The 15,846-nt window shown below is 43.9% G+C and overlaps 1 protein-coding gene across 1 annotated transcript in view; it reads left to right on the top strand.

Annotated features, from left to right (window-relative positions):
• The first annotated feature begins 1,557 nt into the window (after positions 1-1,557).
• Positions 1,558-15,846, top strand: part of HRH3 (histamine receptor H3) — a 38,859-nt gene continuing 24,570 nt past the window's right edge. The window contains exon 1 of the mRNA XM_054981424.1: positions 1,558-1,807. Within this exon, the coding sequence (XP_054837399.1) occupies positions 1,558-1,807 (250 nt within the window). The remainder of the gene's footprint in view (positions 1,808-15,846) is intronic.

Genomic DNA, 15,846 nt, shown 5'->3' with positions numbered 1-15,846 from the left:
GATGAAAATGAAATAAGAAAACGTGAAAGGCATGGGATTCAGATACCAGTTCTGCTATGGACTGTGTTGATTTAGAGGCAAGTCACCATTTTATTTGTCAATCTTAGTCCATCAGTTCATCATCATTATCATCATCATCATCATCATCATCATCATCACCATCATCACAACAAAATAATTAAAATAATAAAAACGATAAAATCATAAAATCATCATAAAATCATAAAACAAGATAAAAAACACACCCCACAGGTATGTGTAAGATCAAGTGATGAAATAAAAACTAATGAACTTTGCAGATCAAAAAGTGCTCTGTAAATTCTAATCAGAAGGACAACAGGTACCTGAATCATTAGGTACCATTTCCTGTAATTGGAGGGAAAGGCATATTATTTCAACAGGAATCTCTCTGTCACACACACACACGTTCCGAATTTCCTAGCAAATTTCCTCCAGGCTTAGCCTCGCTGATTATTCATGCAATCAGTTCTAATTGTCCCCAAACCCCAATCTGGTAGCTCGCCTCGCTGTGGTCGTGGCTCTCTGCATTTGCACCCCTGAGTGAAGTTTGCCGGGCAGCATTTGAAAGGCAGGTTGAAAGAAACAAGATCAGGTTCGGGGTGGTGGTGGGGGACGGCGTCTGGGAGCTCAGGTCGGAGCTGCCCACAAGCGCTTGTCCGGCGCTGACGCTCTCCTGGCAGAGGCGTTTAGCTCCTGGGTTAGAAAAGTGGCTCCACCTTTTGGAGGCAAACGTTGGCGGCGGGTTGCGCGCGTGTGTTTTGCCTACAGTCCCTTCGAAGGCTGAGCGAGGATCGACAGTCCCAAACCGAGCAGAGTTGCCCTGCTCAGTCGTCCTTCCTGCTTCTCCTTCTTCTCCTTTCTTTAAAACAAGGAAAAGTAGAGATGGGAAGGAAAAGCCAGGAAAAGGACCCACAGAGGCAGAAGAGGAAGATCGGAGCCCGGTGACACCCTAATGCCCAACCTGGACTGCAGAGCATAAGCTTGCGAGAGTCATACTCAGGAAAGGGACCCATAGAGGCAGAAGAGGAAGATCGGAGCCTGGTGGCGCCTTAAAGCCAAACCAGATTTCCAGGGCATAAGCTTGCGAGAGCCAAAGCTCCCTTCGTCAATCAGAGGCACAAAAGGACTCCAGGGGCACAAAAAGACTCCAGTTACTTCCCAAAGTCAAAGTCAGCGGTAAAACCCATAGAGGCAAAAGAGGACGATCGGAGCCCGGTGGCACCCTAAAGCCCATCTCGATCCGCAGGGCATAAGCTTGCGAGAGCCAAAGCTCCCTTTGTCAATCAGAGGCGCAAAAGGACTCCGGCGAACAACGCCGGGCTTCCTTCGCCGGCCGCCCACCGAGCGCTCCAAGAAGAGGCGTCGCTGGCCACCGCCGCTGCCGAGAGGGCGTCCTTTCCGGCGATGCGGAGGCGCCCGCTTCGGTGACCGCCCGCCCGCGATCCAGCCCCGGCAAGGCGCCCGAGCCAGCCCCGCTCCGGGCTATGGTGCGCAGAGCCCCCGCCGGCTGGCGCCGCTGAGCCGCGTGGTGCTGAAATGGACAGCTCCTCGGTGGCCTGGCCGCTGAACGGCTCCGGCAGCCAGGAGAAGGCGGCGGCGGGGGAGCAGCTGGCCGGCCACTTCTCCACCCTGGGGACCGTCGCCCTGGCCGTGCTCATGGCTCTGTTGATCGTGGCCACGGTGGTGGGCAACGCGCTGGTGATGCTGGCGTTCGTGGTGGACTCCAGCCTGCGGACGCAGAACAATTACTTCCTTCTCAACCTGGCCATCTCCGATTTCCTAGTAGGTAAAGTACCCCACCTCGGTTTCACCTCTCTTCGTCCTCGTACTTTGAGGGAGGTGGGTGAGGGCAAAAGAAAAAACACGGGGTGGAGAATAGCTGGGATAGCCTGGGGTGGACCGTTCCCTGCTGTTCTGCCAGTGACTTCTGGAGAGGAAAAGAGCAAGAGACCAGCAGCACCTATATGACGAACACAATTTATTGTAGGGGATGAGCTTTCGTGAGACACAGCTCACTTCTTCTGGAGAGGAATTAGAGGTAAATTAAGGCGGGTGATCTGGGATAGATCTGAAATAAATCTCCCCGTTGTATTTAGGAAGGCTAACGCTTCTGTTGATAGAAAAGAGCAAGAGTCTAGTAGCACCTATAAGACTAACAACATTTGTGGTAGGGTATGAGCTTTCGTGAGCCACAGCTCACTTCTTCAGATACTTCTGCTGATGCCTTTCAGAATCAGAAAAAAATATTTTGACTTTATGCAAGAGGGGAAGAAAGTCTTATTGTAACAAAGGTGGGTGAGACGGTGGGATTTTTATCTGTCATGATTATCAAACTCACTGGGAATTTTCTTTCCACCCTGTAACCATGGTGTGGAGGGTGGAACCTGCTCTCGGTCCACTTTGCAACTGGAGTCAGCAATACTACTTGAATTTCATGGCTACATTGATTTCAGAAGATTGACTAGTAACTTGGAAATAAGCCCCACTGATATCAAAAAGGCTCTGTTCCAAATAGGAGTGTTTAGGAATACAGCCTGAGCCCGCTCAAGTCCAAGAACTTTAAATTAGCTGTTGCAAGCCAGTCTTCCTTGCAACGAAATGTGTGCGCGCATGCACTTGTGCGTACAAAGGCACAAGCAAAATACCTACTGATAGCTGGATGGCTGCTGGATCTGTCCTGTTTTATGCTGATAAGTAATTACCTCCCAAATAAAGGATCTCTCCCACCTTTCTGTCATAAAGATACTAACGGCAAACAACAGTAATCTAAAGCAATATGTACTGTGCAAAATGTGTGTGTGTGTGTGTGTGTGTGTGCATGTGTGTTAAATTGCCCTTGCTGGGATCAGAGTTATAGATTGGGGTTGGAGGAAGTCCCCTTTCCATATTCCTTTCTGTAGTGAAGAGTGGTCTCCCACATTATGAAAGGACCGAGGGTGGTGGTGGTGCAGAAACTGCATTGGACAGATACCCATCTTCCAAGATCAGCTCCTTCTCGCTTCCCTGGGTGGCTTGTTTCCATTAAGCCAGTCAAACTCCAAGCCCAAGAGTTGGCTCCTTCATGCTTCTTCATGCTTCTCTTTAACTGACACATGAGGACAGCATGCGTCCGCAGCCCTTGGCTCCTGTCTGTTGTATGTGCGTGAGATCTTGGAGGGAAGTATGAGCTCTTGCTATCTTTCTGTAAGATTTCTCTACCATCAATAAAGAACTCTATCCTCTTCCTTCCTTTCTATTTAGACTCCCAGGGTGTTCCCATATGGGCAGCTCTCTTTGCAAACAGAGAAGGTGATGATATGACTTTCAATGCTGTTGTTAGGAGTGACCATTTACTTAAAGATTGTTGATTATGTATCACAAATATTCTCATAAAAGCAGACCAGCATCAGAGATATGCTAGTTCGGAAAGGGGGGGGGGGTTGAAGAAGCAAAATCTTAGTAGAGATTTTTTTGTTTTGGAAAAGAGGGGTGTGAGATTTGCAGGAGGGTTAAGTTAAGGGGGAAAGCAATTAAACGGGAATCAGACAAAAAGCGAACATTCTAGAAACAAGGCTACTGATGAGTGACAGAAGTGCGTAGCCATTCACAGCCCCCACCTACTATTGTGGTTCACTCTTTCGGGTGACTTCATATCTGGATGAAACCTGGAGCATTTCTTCGTCTTTGCTTTTTCCAACGAAGAGTGAAATCTCTGGCTGACTGAAGATAATCACTCTTCTCAATTTTCCATTTGCTTTTTTGAAGCCCAGATTTCACCTTAGGGTAGCAAAACCCAAAAGAAAGCCTTTTGCACCATGAGGCAAAGTTCCATATGGCAGGATTCGGTCCCTGAAACACAGATTGATGGTTGTGCCAGACTGCCGGGGAGAATGGAGATTAAGCAAAGTGGGTGTCAGTGCAGATTTCCCCACTGATGCCAAACTAGATGGATGATATGCCAACGTGGATTAAGTGCTAACCAAAAAGGGAACGCTGCGGACTAGCTTCTTGCCAAGTCATTTACAAGCATAATGAAAAACAATGAGATGATTCCATGGGTATAATAAGCTTAACAAAAGAATAATTTTATCGCATTGAAGAGCATTATCAAAAAGGGGGAAACGCAAGTACAGAAAGCCAAGTTATGTCTTTGCCTAGTAATAGCACTGTTTACAGTGCAATCTTAAGCAGATTTACAGCCTTTTAAGTCCACTGAAGTCAAATAATAGTAATAATGATAACATTCGATATATATACCACCCTTCAGGATGACTTAACACCCAATCAGAGTGGTTTACAAAATATGCTATTATTATCCTCACAACAACAATCACCCTGTGAGGTGGGTGGGGCTGAGAGAGCTCCTAGAAGCTGTGACTGACCCCAGGTCACCCAGCTGGCTTCAAGTGGAGGAGTGGGGAATCAAACGGCTTAGAAGTGTATAACTGGTTAGGATCGAGCTGTTAGACTCTTGGGATTGGATCCTACCAGCTTTTCCACTCAATCTTGCCCAGTTCCCCTCCTTAGTACTGCCCCCAACCCACGTGGTTTTTGTCCAGGCAGGTCCCATAATTCCCAGCATAACCTTTTTGGTAGTCCAAGGAGACCCCTCCTTCCTTATTTACCAGGGGAGAACTTGGTGGGATCCACACCCTGCACTCCTAGCAAAGAGCTGTTTTAGTAGATCCCCTTGCCTACAAAGAGTGTCTTGGTGTGCCTCTCTGCCTCGCGGATAGGCCCCCACACTTCAGAACTCTGAAGCATTTTGCATTCCGTGAGTCTTTCTGACGGCCAGATATGTGTATCTCTAAATCACATCCTATTATTTCCCGCATGATGCCTCTTGTTTTTGCAAGCATGTACTGCTTGAAGCAGCACTTAGAAAGTAATTAAAAAACAAGCCATGGCTCTTCGCTGCTGCAGTTCTTGTGTGCAGCCAGGCTCCATGGAAGTATTCAACAAACTATCTCAGATTTCAGTTACATGGCATAGGGTGATGGCGCAATCCTGTGCAGAGGTTTTCCAGTCTAAGTCCATCGATTGCAGTGGGTTTAGACCGGAGTATCTCTGCATAAGATTGCCTGTGAGACACTCAATAGGGGTCAACGCTCTCTTCTGGAATACCAAAAAGCAATGTATTTTAAGAACATCTCTCGTGATTAAAAAAACAACAACTTCACAATAACTATAGCAACAGGAAACACTTTTTTTAAAAAAAAAGCAAAGATACTTGTGCTTTTGGCTTGATTACACTCCTTGTCTCATTGCATGTCAACGCAGTAGTTTAGTGAGTGGAAGTAGATCCCAACAGGTGCTTTAAATCACTATATCCTCTGAAATACTGAGGTGGAGAAGCCAGGATTTCCCCTGTGCTCCTTAATCCTGGTGGGGTTTAAGAAACATAATCAGGCTGAGATTGCAGACCTTTTGTGTGCTTGCTTCTCTTAAACAGAGATGCCCTCCTTGCTTTTTTTAAAAAAACCCCGATGTGTACCTTTCCTTCATAGTGAAAATATCAAGCTGGCTCTATTTTTATTGGAAGGATCAGAGTTCGATGCTTGGAGAACCTGTTCTGATTTCATATACTCAGCTGAGCCACCTCTTATTTTTCCTCTTCACCCTTCTGCTTTTTCCAGCCACAGTCACCTGCTGTCAACCTGAAGGCGCTTCTGGGTTTGTGACCGCATCTGGGAACTTAGGCAGCCACTGTGGCTGGCAGTGCAACTCCTAAAGCAGAGTTACCCCCATCTATGCCAACTGGCTTAGAAGTGAGTGCCTCTGTTTAGAAGTGCGCCTTATATTTATTTATTTATGTCACTTGTAGTCCGCCTTTCTCACTGAGACTCAAGGCAGATTACATAGTGTAAAATTAGCACAGCCAGTATCAAGGACATTTCAATAAACAATGCCATAGGGGAAATAAATGCAAGTTTACAATGACATAACATTAGCAAAAAAACCCAATTTGAACTTGAAGAAATGCTGAAACAGAACATAAGCAATTCTAGGACAACAAAGAACTACAAAGTGAGCTCAGACATAGGAGCACATACCTTAAAGCAATAAATAGTATGTACAGCAACATAGTGGCGGCATCTATGGTCCCTAACTCGTTAACGAAGCATCTCTTTGAGATCATCTCCCTACAATATCTGTGTAAAAAGCCCTTTTGAATAATTCAGTTTTAAATCGTTTGTGGAAGGCCTGGAGAGTGGGGGCTCTCTTGACCTCCTCAAGCAGGCTGATCCATAGGACAGGAGCCACGGCAGGGAATGCACGTGTACAGGCAGCTGTTGATTTCACATGAGCTTTTGTGTTTTGTATCAATGACAACATGGTTGCAGCTGTTTGGGTGGGGGGAGGATCTAACAATAGTCAATCACGTCTGTGTGACTCCAATACATCCTTCAGTCCTACTAATGTTTCAGTCTTCCAACAATACACTCCTTGCTGAGCTCCTTTTGAAAATGGTTTAGAAGTTCTTGCCAGTAGTTACGTGACAGCTGCTCAACTCCAAGAAGATAGATCAAGACAGGTTAGTCTGTCTGTAGCAACAGAAAAGAGCAAGAGTCCAGTAGTGCTTATAAGACTAACAGTTGAGCTGTGGCTCACGAACGCTCCTACCCTACCACAAATGCTGTTAGTCTTACAGGTTCTACTGCACTCGTGCTACAGCTCCAAGAAGTCTGAGATGAAATCCATCATCTAGACCCGTTTCACTTGGGTTTCAAGCCCACCTTTGCAATGGAAATGACTGCTCTATGACTTTCCCCAGGCATGTGACAGAAAGTCTGTCCATGTTAATTCTGCTAGACTTCCCAGCAGCGATTAATACCACTTACCTTAGTATTCTTCTGAATTCTTTGGTCGGGATGGGTATTGGTAGTGCTGCTGTCTTGCAGTTCCATTCCTACTGGTTCCATTCCAAAGTGTGAGGCCAGTAGGAGTTCAACCCCCTGGCAGTTATGTTCTGCTTTCCATAAGACTGAATTCTCTCTTCTGTGCCATTTAACAACGTGGCCTCCAATGCTGGGGTTAAATTTCCACCCTAGGTGCAGACAGAATTTTGGACAGCATACATACAGAATACATACAGAAGTGACTCGATAACATCATCGTTTTAGGACATTGTCACTCGCACATTAGTAAACAGTGGTGCAAAAGTACAGTTACGGACCACCCACAGTTTTCATTCTGTAAATACAAACGCACCCGGGGTGCAAAAGAACCCCAGGAATCTATTTATTTTCGGTTTGGGATCTTTTATTTTTAACCACAGCCTGCAAATTGCATTTGGAGTTAAAACATATTTTGTAAGTTTCCCACCAGAAAATACTGTTCCAGCGAAGCTTTTTATTATCTACATGAAACCACAGGGAGCGCTTGGAAGTTAAATGTGATATAAACACTGCTATCTCTCCTTTCTATCTGAATCAGACGAGGCTGTCAATTTTTTGAATCCGTGTCTGGATACAGTAATGGGCTGAGTGCTGGCTGATAAACTGAAGCTTGGTCTAAATAAGGCTGAGGTTCTGTTGCTTGGTGCTGCTGCTGACTGTGGAATTGTGGGACAGCCTACCTGGGATGGTTCTCCCCACAGAGGAACAGGTTCATAGCTCAGGGAAGCTGGATTTATGACAGGAACCCTAGATTTCATCAGTAGTTCACAGCTGGTTTGCCAGCTGTGATTCTTCCTTGAGAAGTGTGATCTTGCCACACAGAGATCCATGCTCTCGTCTCCCCTTGATCAGATTACTGTAATGCACTCCATGTGGTGCTTCCCTTGAAGACCATTCAGAAACGTCAAGAGTTTAGAATGCAGCCACAAGGTTGCCAACTGTGTTGTACTATAAGTAACACGTAATGTCTGTGCTTAAATCCTTCCATTGACTATCTGTTCAGTTCCGTCCTGATTCAAGGTACCTACTTGACCTCGGGTTAAGAAACGTGAAGGATCACTTTCTGGTCCTGCCCCAGCATAGCGTCCAGCATCTCAAGTCCTTTTTATGTTCCCCCATTTTCAGAGATGGGACAGTAGTCAAAACATACACTGCCTTTTGGTAGCTGCCTCCCACCTTTAAAGTGCTCCCACCCTCTGCACTGGTGTCAATCACTGAACAACTATCAGGGCCCATCAAAAACTTTAAAAACATTTAATCGGCTTGTAATTAAATTGCTTAGCGGTTGTCTCCCTTGTTGATTGTTGTTGATTTTTTTGTCTTGTCTTTTTTTTAAAGTGCTCTGTAATTTAAATTGCTGCTGTTGGTTTATCTGGTTTAGAGTTCTGGGGAGGGCAGATTAGTCGATTTTATGCTGCTGTATTACGAGTTTCTTTGTCCTTTGTTATTTTATCGGATTGGAAACATGTCTACATGAAAAGATGCTGGGGTGCATACAGCCACTCTGCTCAGCAAAGTTGGAAGGGTTCCTCCAGCCTGTGGTGCTTTCCTCCAATTTAAGTGGCTCTTGCTCCAGTAGAAAAGCTGCTGTGACAAACTGGTCACTATATTTATAGCATTGGTTATATAGGAGAATCTGTTATACTTGAAATGGTAATAATATAATGTTATACGTTCTTGCACTTACAGCACTTGCACTTTGTTAAAAATAAAAAAGTATATTTATTTGGGTCTCTTAGAACTAGTCAGGTTCTTCTGGTTGTTTTAGTCAGTTGATTTCTGACAGGATTTTGGTTGAATGAGTCTGATACAAAAGGTCAGACAGATTTCCCTTTGGAGTGAGGAAAGAGGACTTTTTTTGCCTTAACTGTAGCATTACTGTCCTGAGGAAGAATTCGATCTAAGAATTCAAAGTATAAGTGTCAGCATACGCTGAAGCATGCTTTACACAGACACAAGAGAATTGGGAGTGTGTTTTGGTAAGAGTGATTGGGTAGTGGGTTGAGACTCCCTTTCAAGTCAAAAGAAGAAGAGTTATTATCTTCTGAGGAGAAGATTAATTCCTGCCCAATTTCTAAGGGGAGGTTGGCTCTGAGGAGGACCCCTGTGTCTATTGTGAAGGGGAAATGGTTTTAGACTAACTCCAGGAAACCTGAACTGTCATAGGAAACTTTCTGAAGAAACACTGTAACGATAACTAAATTATTAAATAAAACACCTCTCACTGTTAAGAACCAAGAATATATGAAAATAAGCTTCAAGGATACAATTTTGCCTATTACTCAAAGTGTATTCTGTAATACCAACAACATTTTAATGCTGCATTTCCATCCCCTGACCACACTTACTCAATCCCTGCCTGTTAAATAAAGTTATTTCTTTTTTGAATGTATATAATCTCCAATGCCATTTCCAAGGACAAAAGGAAGAGGGCTCCTGCTTTTCTCCATGAGGTTCCTGGGCTGGGCTAAAAGCCAAAATTATATTTGCATACCAGGGTGGGAAAAACAGACTTTCTAGACAATAAACAGACTTTCTAAACAACAAATATTTACACACTACTTGGGGTAGCTCAGCTAAAGCAAGGAAACTGAATTTTGGCAGGAAAATCCACCTCACAGCGAGGAGGACACAGTGATGGTAGATAGATCCAGAGGAGTTAGCCGTGTTAGTCTGTAGTAGCAAAATAAAAAAGAGTCCAGTAGCACCTTTAAGACTAACCAATTTTATTGTAGTATAAGACGAAGAGAACATGATTCTCGAAAGTTTATGCTACAATAAAATTGGTTAGTCTTAAAGGTGCTACTGGACTCTTTTTTAGTGATGGTAGAGAGTGCTTTCAAATCACAGTTGACTTGCGGTGACCCCTGATGGGGTTTTCACAAGAAACTAACAGAGGTGAATTGCCATTGCCGGCCTCTGTAACCCTGGTCTTCACTGGTGGTCTCTCTTCCAATTACTAACCAAGGCTGACCTTGCTTAGCTTCTGACATCTGATGAGAGCAGGCTCACCTGGGCTATCCAGGTCAGGGTGATTGGATCTGCCCATCTATAAAAACATCTGAATTAAAAATAGATAATACAGAATGCAGAGACCAATGTTCAACTGGGGCTGGAAAACATGAGCACATTCACCCAGTTCTTTGAGAATCACACTGGCTGCCTCTTCATTCTCAGGCTCAGTTCGAAGAAGCAGCTCTCATCTATGAAGCCAGAAATAGCTTGGTTCGTGTATATGTTAGGGAATACTTCCATCTGCACAAATCTGTATATCCTTTTCATCCTGCTTAAAGTTTCCTTGACATGGGATGCACGGACCCTTTAAAAATATTTTCAAGGAAAGACTGAGCAGATCTCTCTCAGTGCTTAATTGCATTAACTGCATAATTAAATTTGGAAGACTCATGGAATGGGGTCATGGCTTAGTGGAAGAGTTGTATATGGAAGATCCCAGGAACCATAAAAGGCCTCTGTTGACACTTGGAGTAGAAACTCTTGGCATTCATAGATGAATAGTTGGACCCAGTAGAAGGCGTTTCGCATATGTGTACATATGCTCAGCTTGCAAGATTTGCTGTGGCATTTCACTGTTAGAAACAGAACGTGAGATTCAAGCAGCCTTGCCTTTCGTTGTGGCAAAAACAAAGAAAGACTCTACTGAGACGGAGATCTTTCATGGTATTTGTGATTTAGCTTAACAATTGGAGACAGGCTTGCATTCTAGAAGAAGTTTTATTTTGTTTGTTTGTTTGCATTTATCATCCCCCTTTTGTGCTGAGACTCAAGGCTGATTACAGAGAACAATGCAACAAAGACCAGTATAATACACACAATGAACATTGCCGTAAAATTGGATTAACTAATTCTAGAACAATGAAATAATAATAACAACAACAACATAAATAAAAACAATAACACTTCCAGTAATCTAGATTTCACAAATTACAGGATCCAATAACCTGGATTTCAAAGTGAGATAAAAATGAGATACAGACAGTATGATATAGCCAATAAACAATATAGTTTGAAGGTGGAGGAAAAAGAAAACTGCCTAACATTTTTACAAGCACTTACAATTTTGACATTATTCATAGAAAGTGCCCTCCTGCAGAATTTCATTTTACCAGATCCTTATTCCCTTTATGCCACATCTCTTGAATAAAATCAATGTCCTCAAGGGTTCACTTATATTTCATTCTTTTTCACTTATAAAACAAGCAGCATCTGTTCTCGTTAGATAATCTGCCCATAAGCCAAGAGCTTTCGCACAGGCCCCGTAGTCACCTTCAGAGGTGAAGTAGGTAGTCACCAGAGAGGGCTTTTCTGCCACTATGCATTGACTTTGGAACCCCACAGGTGTTCACCTGGCATCTTGCCTATCTAGTCTGAGACGTCAGATGGAAACTCTTCTGTTCATTTGGGCTTTTTGTTAACTCTGCCATTTTCGTTTATTGGTGTGTGGGGGATGGGGGTGGAAGTAAGCTTTTGTGTCATGCGTGCAGAAATTATATTTCTTCCTCTAACTAGTTCCATGTTATCTGCTGTGGTTATTGGATTTCCACAAGTATTTTTGCTGATATCTATCATTTAGCCATTGTTAGTTGTTTCTGTGTTTCTAACGGACAATTATGTTCTTTTACATAGGCCATAATGGGGGATATAAATATTTAAAAACAAAAATATAAACAACAAAATTCAAGGAACTCTAACAAAAACACAAAATTATTTATCTGAATTAACTATCCTGAAGTATAGAAGGGCTTTTATGCTAGCGCAACTGAATGCTCTTTCTTCAGCAGTGACGCTAGGAAGATTCAGTGGACTTCAGAAAGTTTCTGCAATTGCGGCAGCAATAAAATTGACTCTATAGACCACATATTCCTTGATTGTCCTGAATTTTCAGAATTAAGAGCTGAATTGATCTCTCCATTATTCAATCAGTATTCTCTTTTTCCAGAAGTGAAATCATCTTGGCTACTCAGAGCTAAGCTACAAGAGACAAATTACACGAGGAGGAGCACATGAAAGGCGTCACAATGTTAGCCAGAAAGCTGAGTTTTGAAAGAGATTGGAAGGCTTTGTCAATTTCCCCTCTCTACAGAGCCAGGGAGATGGCTGCTCAGAAGGTTTGCTAATTTCCTCTTTACCTCCCCAAAACTCTGTCAGTCTCACCTTCTCTTCTGGGAGGCAAAGAGGAAATTAACAAACCCCCTGAGAAGTGATCTTCTTCTTTGCCTCTTAAAAGGGGAAGTGAAACTGACAGAGCCTTCAGGAGGCAAAGAGAAGATAAACAAATCTCCTGAGAAGCCATCTCCCTGGCTCTGTAGAGAGGGGACATTGACAAAGCCTTCCAATCTCTTTTAAAACTCAGTTTTCTGCCTAACATTGCGACTCCCTTCACGTGCTCCTTCTCATGTAATTCGTCTCTTGTAGCTTGGCTCTCAGAGACAAAGATAAACTACTCTGTGTGTGGCGAAATTTTTGGCAGCTGTTGTTCAGTTACATGATATTAATTTTTAGGTTTTCTTCCTATGGGATAAGGGTCTGCTGTTTAAGACGCAAGTTGTAAAAACAGTAAGAAGTAAAGTAAAAGTAAAACTCAAGGAAGATCCAATTTTGAAGGTCCAACAATTGTTTGAGAAAAATCTGGGGCGTACTCAACCATTCATTCCTCTCAACCACCGCTCGACAACCTGCCTCTCTATCTCTGCCTTAAAGACTGTTATGGTTGGAGACATTAATTTGACACCATATTGACTGATGAATGTATTAATTCTTACAGCTGCTGGTTTAATTCTATTAACCAAGGGAACAGTGTGTATATACCACTTCCCAGACACTGGGAAAACAAAAAGATTCCAACTAAGAAAAGCTAGAAACTTCTGTGGTCATGTTTCCCTCTGGATTCTATTCATACTGTTATTGACTTGGCAAATACTGAGGCCCCAGTCCAGCAAAAGTCATTCATGGTTAAGTACCACGGAAAACAAAACACTCATAACTAGCTTAACGTCACAGTATTTATGAATCCTAAACCATAACAGTTCAATGCTTGCTGGAGTCCATGAAACAAGTAGCATATTCACTGCATTTAGCAATAATCAGAGAGCACAGTCGTTTATCTAGGGGAGATTAAAATTATCAGCCACAAAATTATCAGCCACATATTCCAACAGTAATTTAAAACGGGGAGCTAAATACAGCCCTGTTTGACTCCACTGAACAAAGGGAAGAGGTATCATTTTCCAGAAAACGGGTTTCACTCCTAATGTGTCATCAGGGTCACACCAGGATGGACTGAGAAATTATTGAATTAATTGATGCATAATGATCTCTTCTTTATTGTGCCTCTGAACTTACCTGTTTTAATCAGTTGCTGCATTTGGGCTAGTCTAATTGGGCTAGTCAGGTAGCCGGCTCAAGGTTGACTCAGCCTTCCATCCTTCCGAGGTCGGTAAAATGAGCACCCAGTTTCCTGGGGGTAAAGTGTAGATGACTGAAGAAGGCAATGGCAAACCACCCTGTAACAAAAAGTCTGCCAAGAAAACATCGTGGTGCGACGTCCCCCCATGGGTCAGTAATGACTCGGTGCTTGCACAGGGGACTACCTTTACCTTTACTTAATTTCATGTACGGAATTATTTACATTCGGTGCATTTGAATGAGTGCATTGTAATGAACACATGCTGGCCTGGCTACTTTTAACATTAACGTGATTGATGTCCACTGACCTTTGGATTTGGTAGTTCTCACACTGGGAAAAGCGTAGTAACTTGTGAGTTATGTTTACTTTCTCTGTGGGCACCAAGAAGCCTTATTTGCTTCGGCTGTTAACTACTCTCACACTCTGAGTAAAGACATGAGACATAAACATATGGAAAATGTGAAAAGCTGGTGTGGTGCAGTGCAGTGAGATTTGAGTCCGGTAGCAATTTAAAGAGATTCAGCATATAAGTTTAAAAGGGTCAAAGCTCCCTGTGTCAGACAGGTGTAGTGGTTACAGAGTTGGCTTAGGATCTGAGAGTTCCAGGTTTGAATCCCCCCCTCAGCCTAAACTACCACACATGTTGTTATGAGAGTAAAATAGAGGAGGGCAGTATCATGTCTTCTGCCTCCAGCTCTACAGAAAGGTCAGGATAAAAATGAGACCGATTAAGCCAGTTTTGATGGGTGGCTGATGTGCATGATAAATTTTCCTGAAATTTAAGCGTAGGGTGCTCCTAGCAAGCAGCATTTCTGGCAGCCAGTCTTCTTGGGCAGCAGCCCCCTAGGTGTTATAGGATGGCACACAGAATAGAGATATGCGTCTTATACGTACATGAGACCAGGTGAATTTTGAATAGAAGGAAGTATAAATTTGAAAACAGAGAGAGGGAGAGAGATGTAGGGTAATTCTCAAAGCTGTACATGTGTGTTTACATTTTTGGAACTTAAACATGTTTATCTTGGACCTAATTTTTTTACATCAGAAGATGCATTCAGAATGGAAAGTTTCTCCTGCTGTGAGGCTGAAACAGGTACAGCCCAGATAACTGCAGACAGCCATTTCTTTTCTCATTTTTTCCACCCACTTAGGAGGGGTATATGTAGAAGTATCTTTGCCTTTTTTAGATTATTGCTTGTTATTCCCTTCGTTGTGAGACTTGACTTGACTATGTGGGAGTTTTTGATATGGATTCTTGTGACATCCACTCTTCTCCCAAACTCTTCTGTATTCATCATGATAACAAAAAGTCATAGGAAATCTTTGCCTTCCATTAAAAGGTTCAAGGAATTTTCCATTGTCTCTAGTGTTGTCTGCTTAGATTGCCACCAAAAGGTCTTTCCTATCTATCAAAATTTTATCTCACCCTTTCCGCCAAGGAGCTCAGAGCAGAGCACATGCTTCTTCTCTCCTCCAGCCCTTTGAAGTCAGGTAGGCTGAGAGTGAATAGCTGCCAGGTGCCTCAAGGTTACTCAGTAAGGTTCATGACTAAGGCGGGATGTGACAGACTGCACTTAACAGCAGGTTGCAGAAGTTCAGCAAAATCACAGTGCTGGGAGGGGAAGGGTCAACGATTCCCTGGAATGGAGAGCTCGAGTGACAGGCTGCTCCCTTTTCTCTGATTGGTCTATTAGTACCAGTCTGAAGGCAGGATTTTAGTGTGAGGGAGTCTAACAGGATTTTAGTGTGAGGGAGTCTGACAAGAAATTCAGACAAGTTCCCTTTTATAGGAAGGGAGAAAACACTTTTGCCTTAACTGTAGTATTACTGTCCTGAGGAAGAATTCCAAGAACTCAAAGTATAAGTGTCAGCATAAACTGGAGCACCCTTTACACAAACATGAGAGAACTGGGAGTGTGATTTGGCAAGAGTGATTGTGTAGTGGTGTCCGGGGTCTGAGGCTCAGCCCCGAGACTTGCCTAGAGGAACTGGAGGGGGACAGCCGGGAGGCAGCACCCAAGCCTCAGAGGGCTAGACGGGGCAGGTGGAAGCCAGCTAGCCCCACCCTCTGCTGGGAGGCTGGGAACCCAGACAGGGAGAGTGAGGACATCCAGGAGGGGATCAGACCAGAGGGAGAAAGCCCAGGAAGTAGGAACAGCCAGCCAGCCAGCAGCAAGACAGTCAGCAGCCTTACCTGCAGTAGAGGAAGGGCAGCACAGGGCCACGCCCCAGCCTGCACGCAGGCTAGAAGGAATCAGCTAGAACTAGGCAGCGCTGAAAGCAAAGCAGCCACGGATGGGGCTGCCTGAGGCTCTTAACAGAGAAAGCCAAGGCAGCCAGCAAAGCAACCACAGGTGTGACTGCCTAGGACAGCCAACGGCGTGGCTAGGGTGCTGGGGGCGTGGCTGGCAGGTGGAGCTAGGAATGGGTGAAGGAATATAAGGGAACTCCACCCACAGGGCAGGATGGGGTGTGTAGGCGGGAGGGAGATGAAGGAGAGAATGAAGAGCGAGCAAGCGAGCG

The sequence above is a fragment of the Eublepharis macularius genome, chromosome 5 (genome assembly GCF_028583425.1).
Source record: "Eublepharis macularius isolate TG4126 chromosome 5, MPM_Emac_v1.0, whole genome shotgun sequence".
Lineage (NCBI taxonomy): Eukaryota > Metazoa > Chordata > Lepidosauria > Squamata > Eublepharidae > Eublepharis > Eublepharis macularius.
Note: the sequence above shows the minus strand (reverse complement) of the source record. Positions and strands in the feature narration are given on the sequence as shown.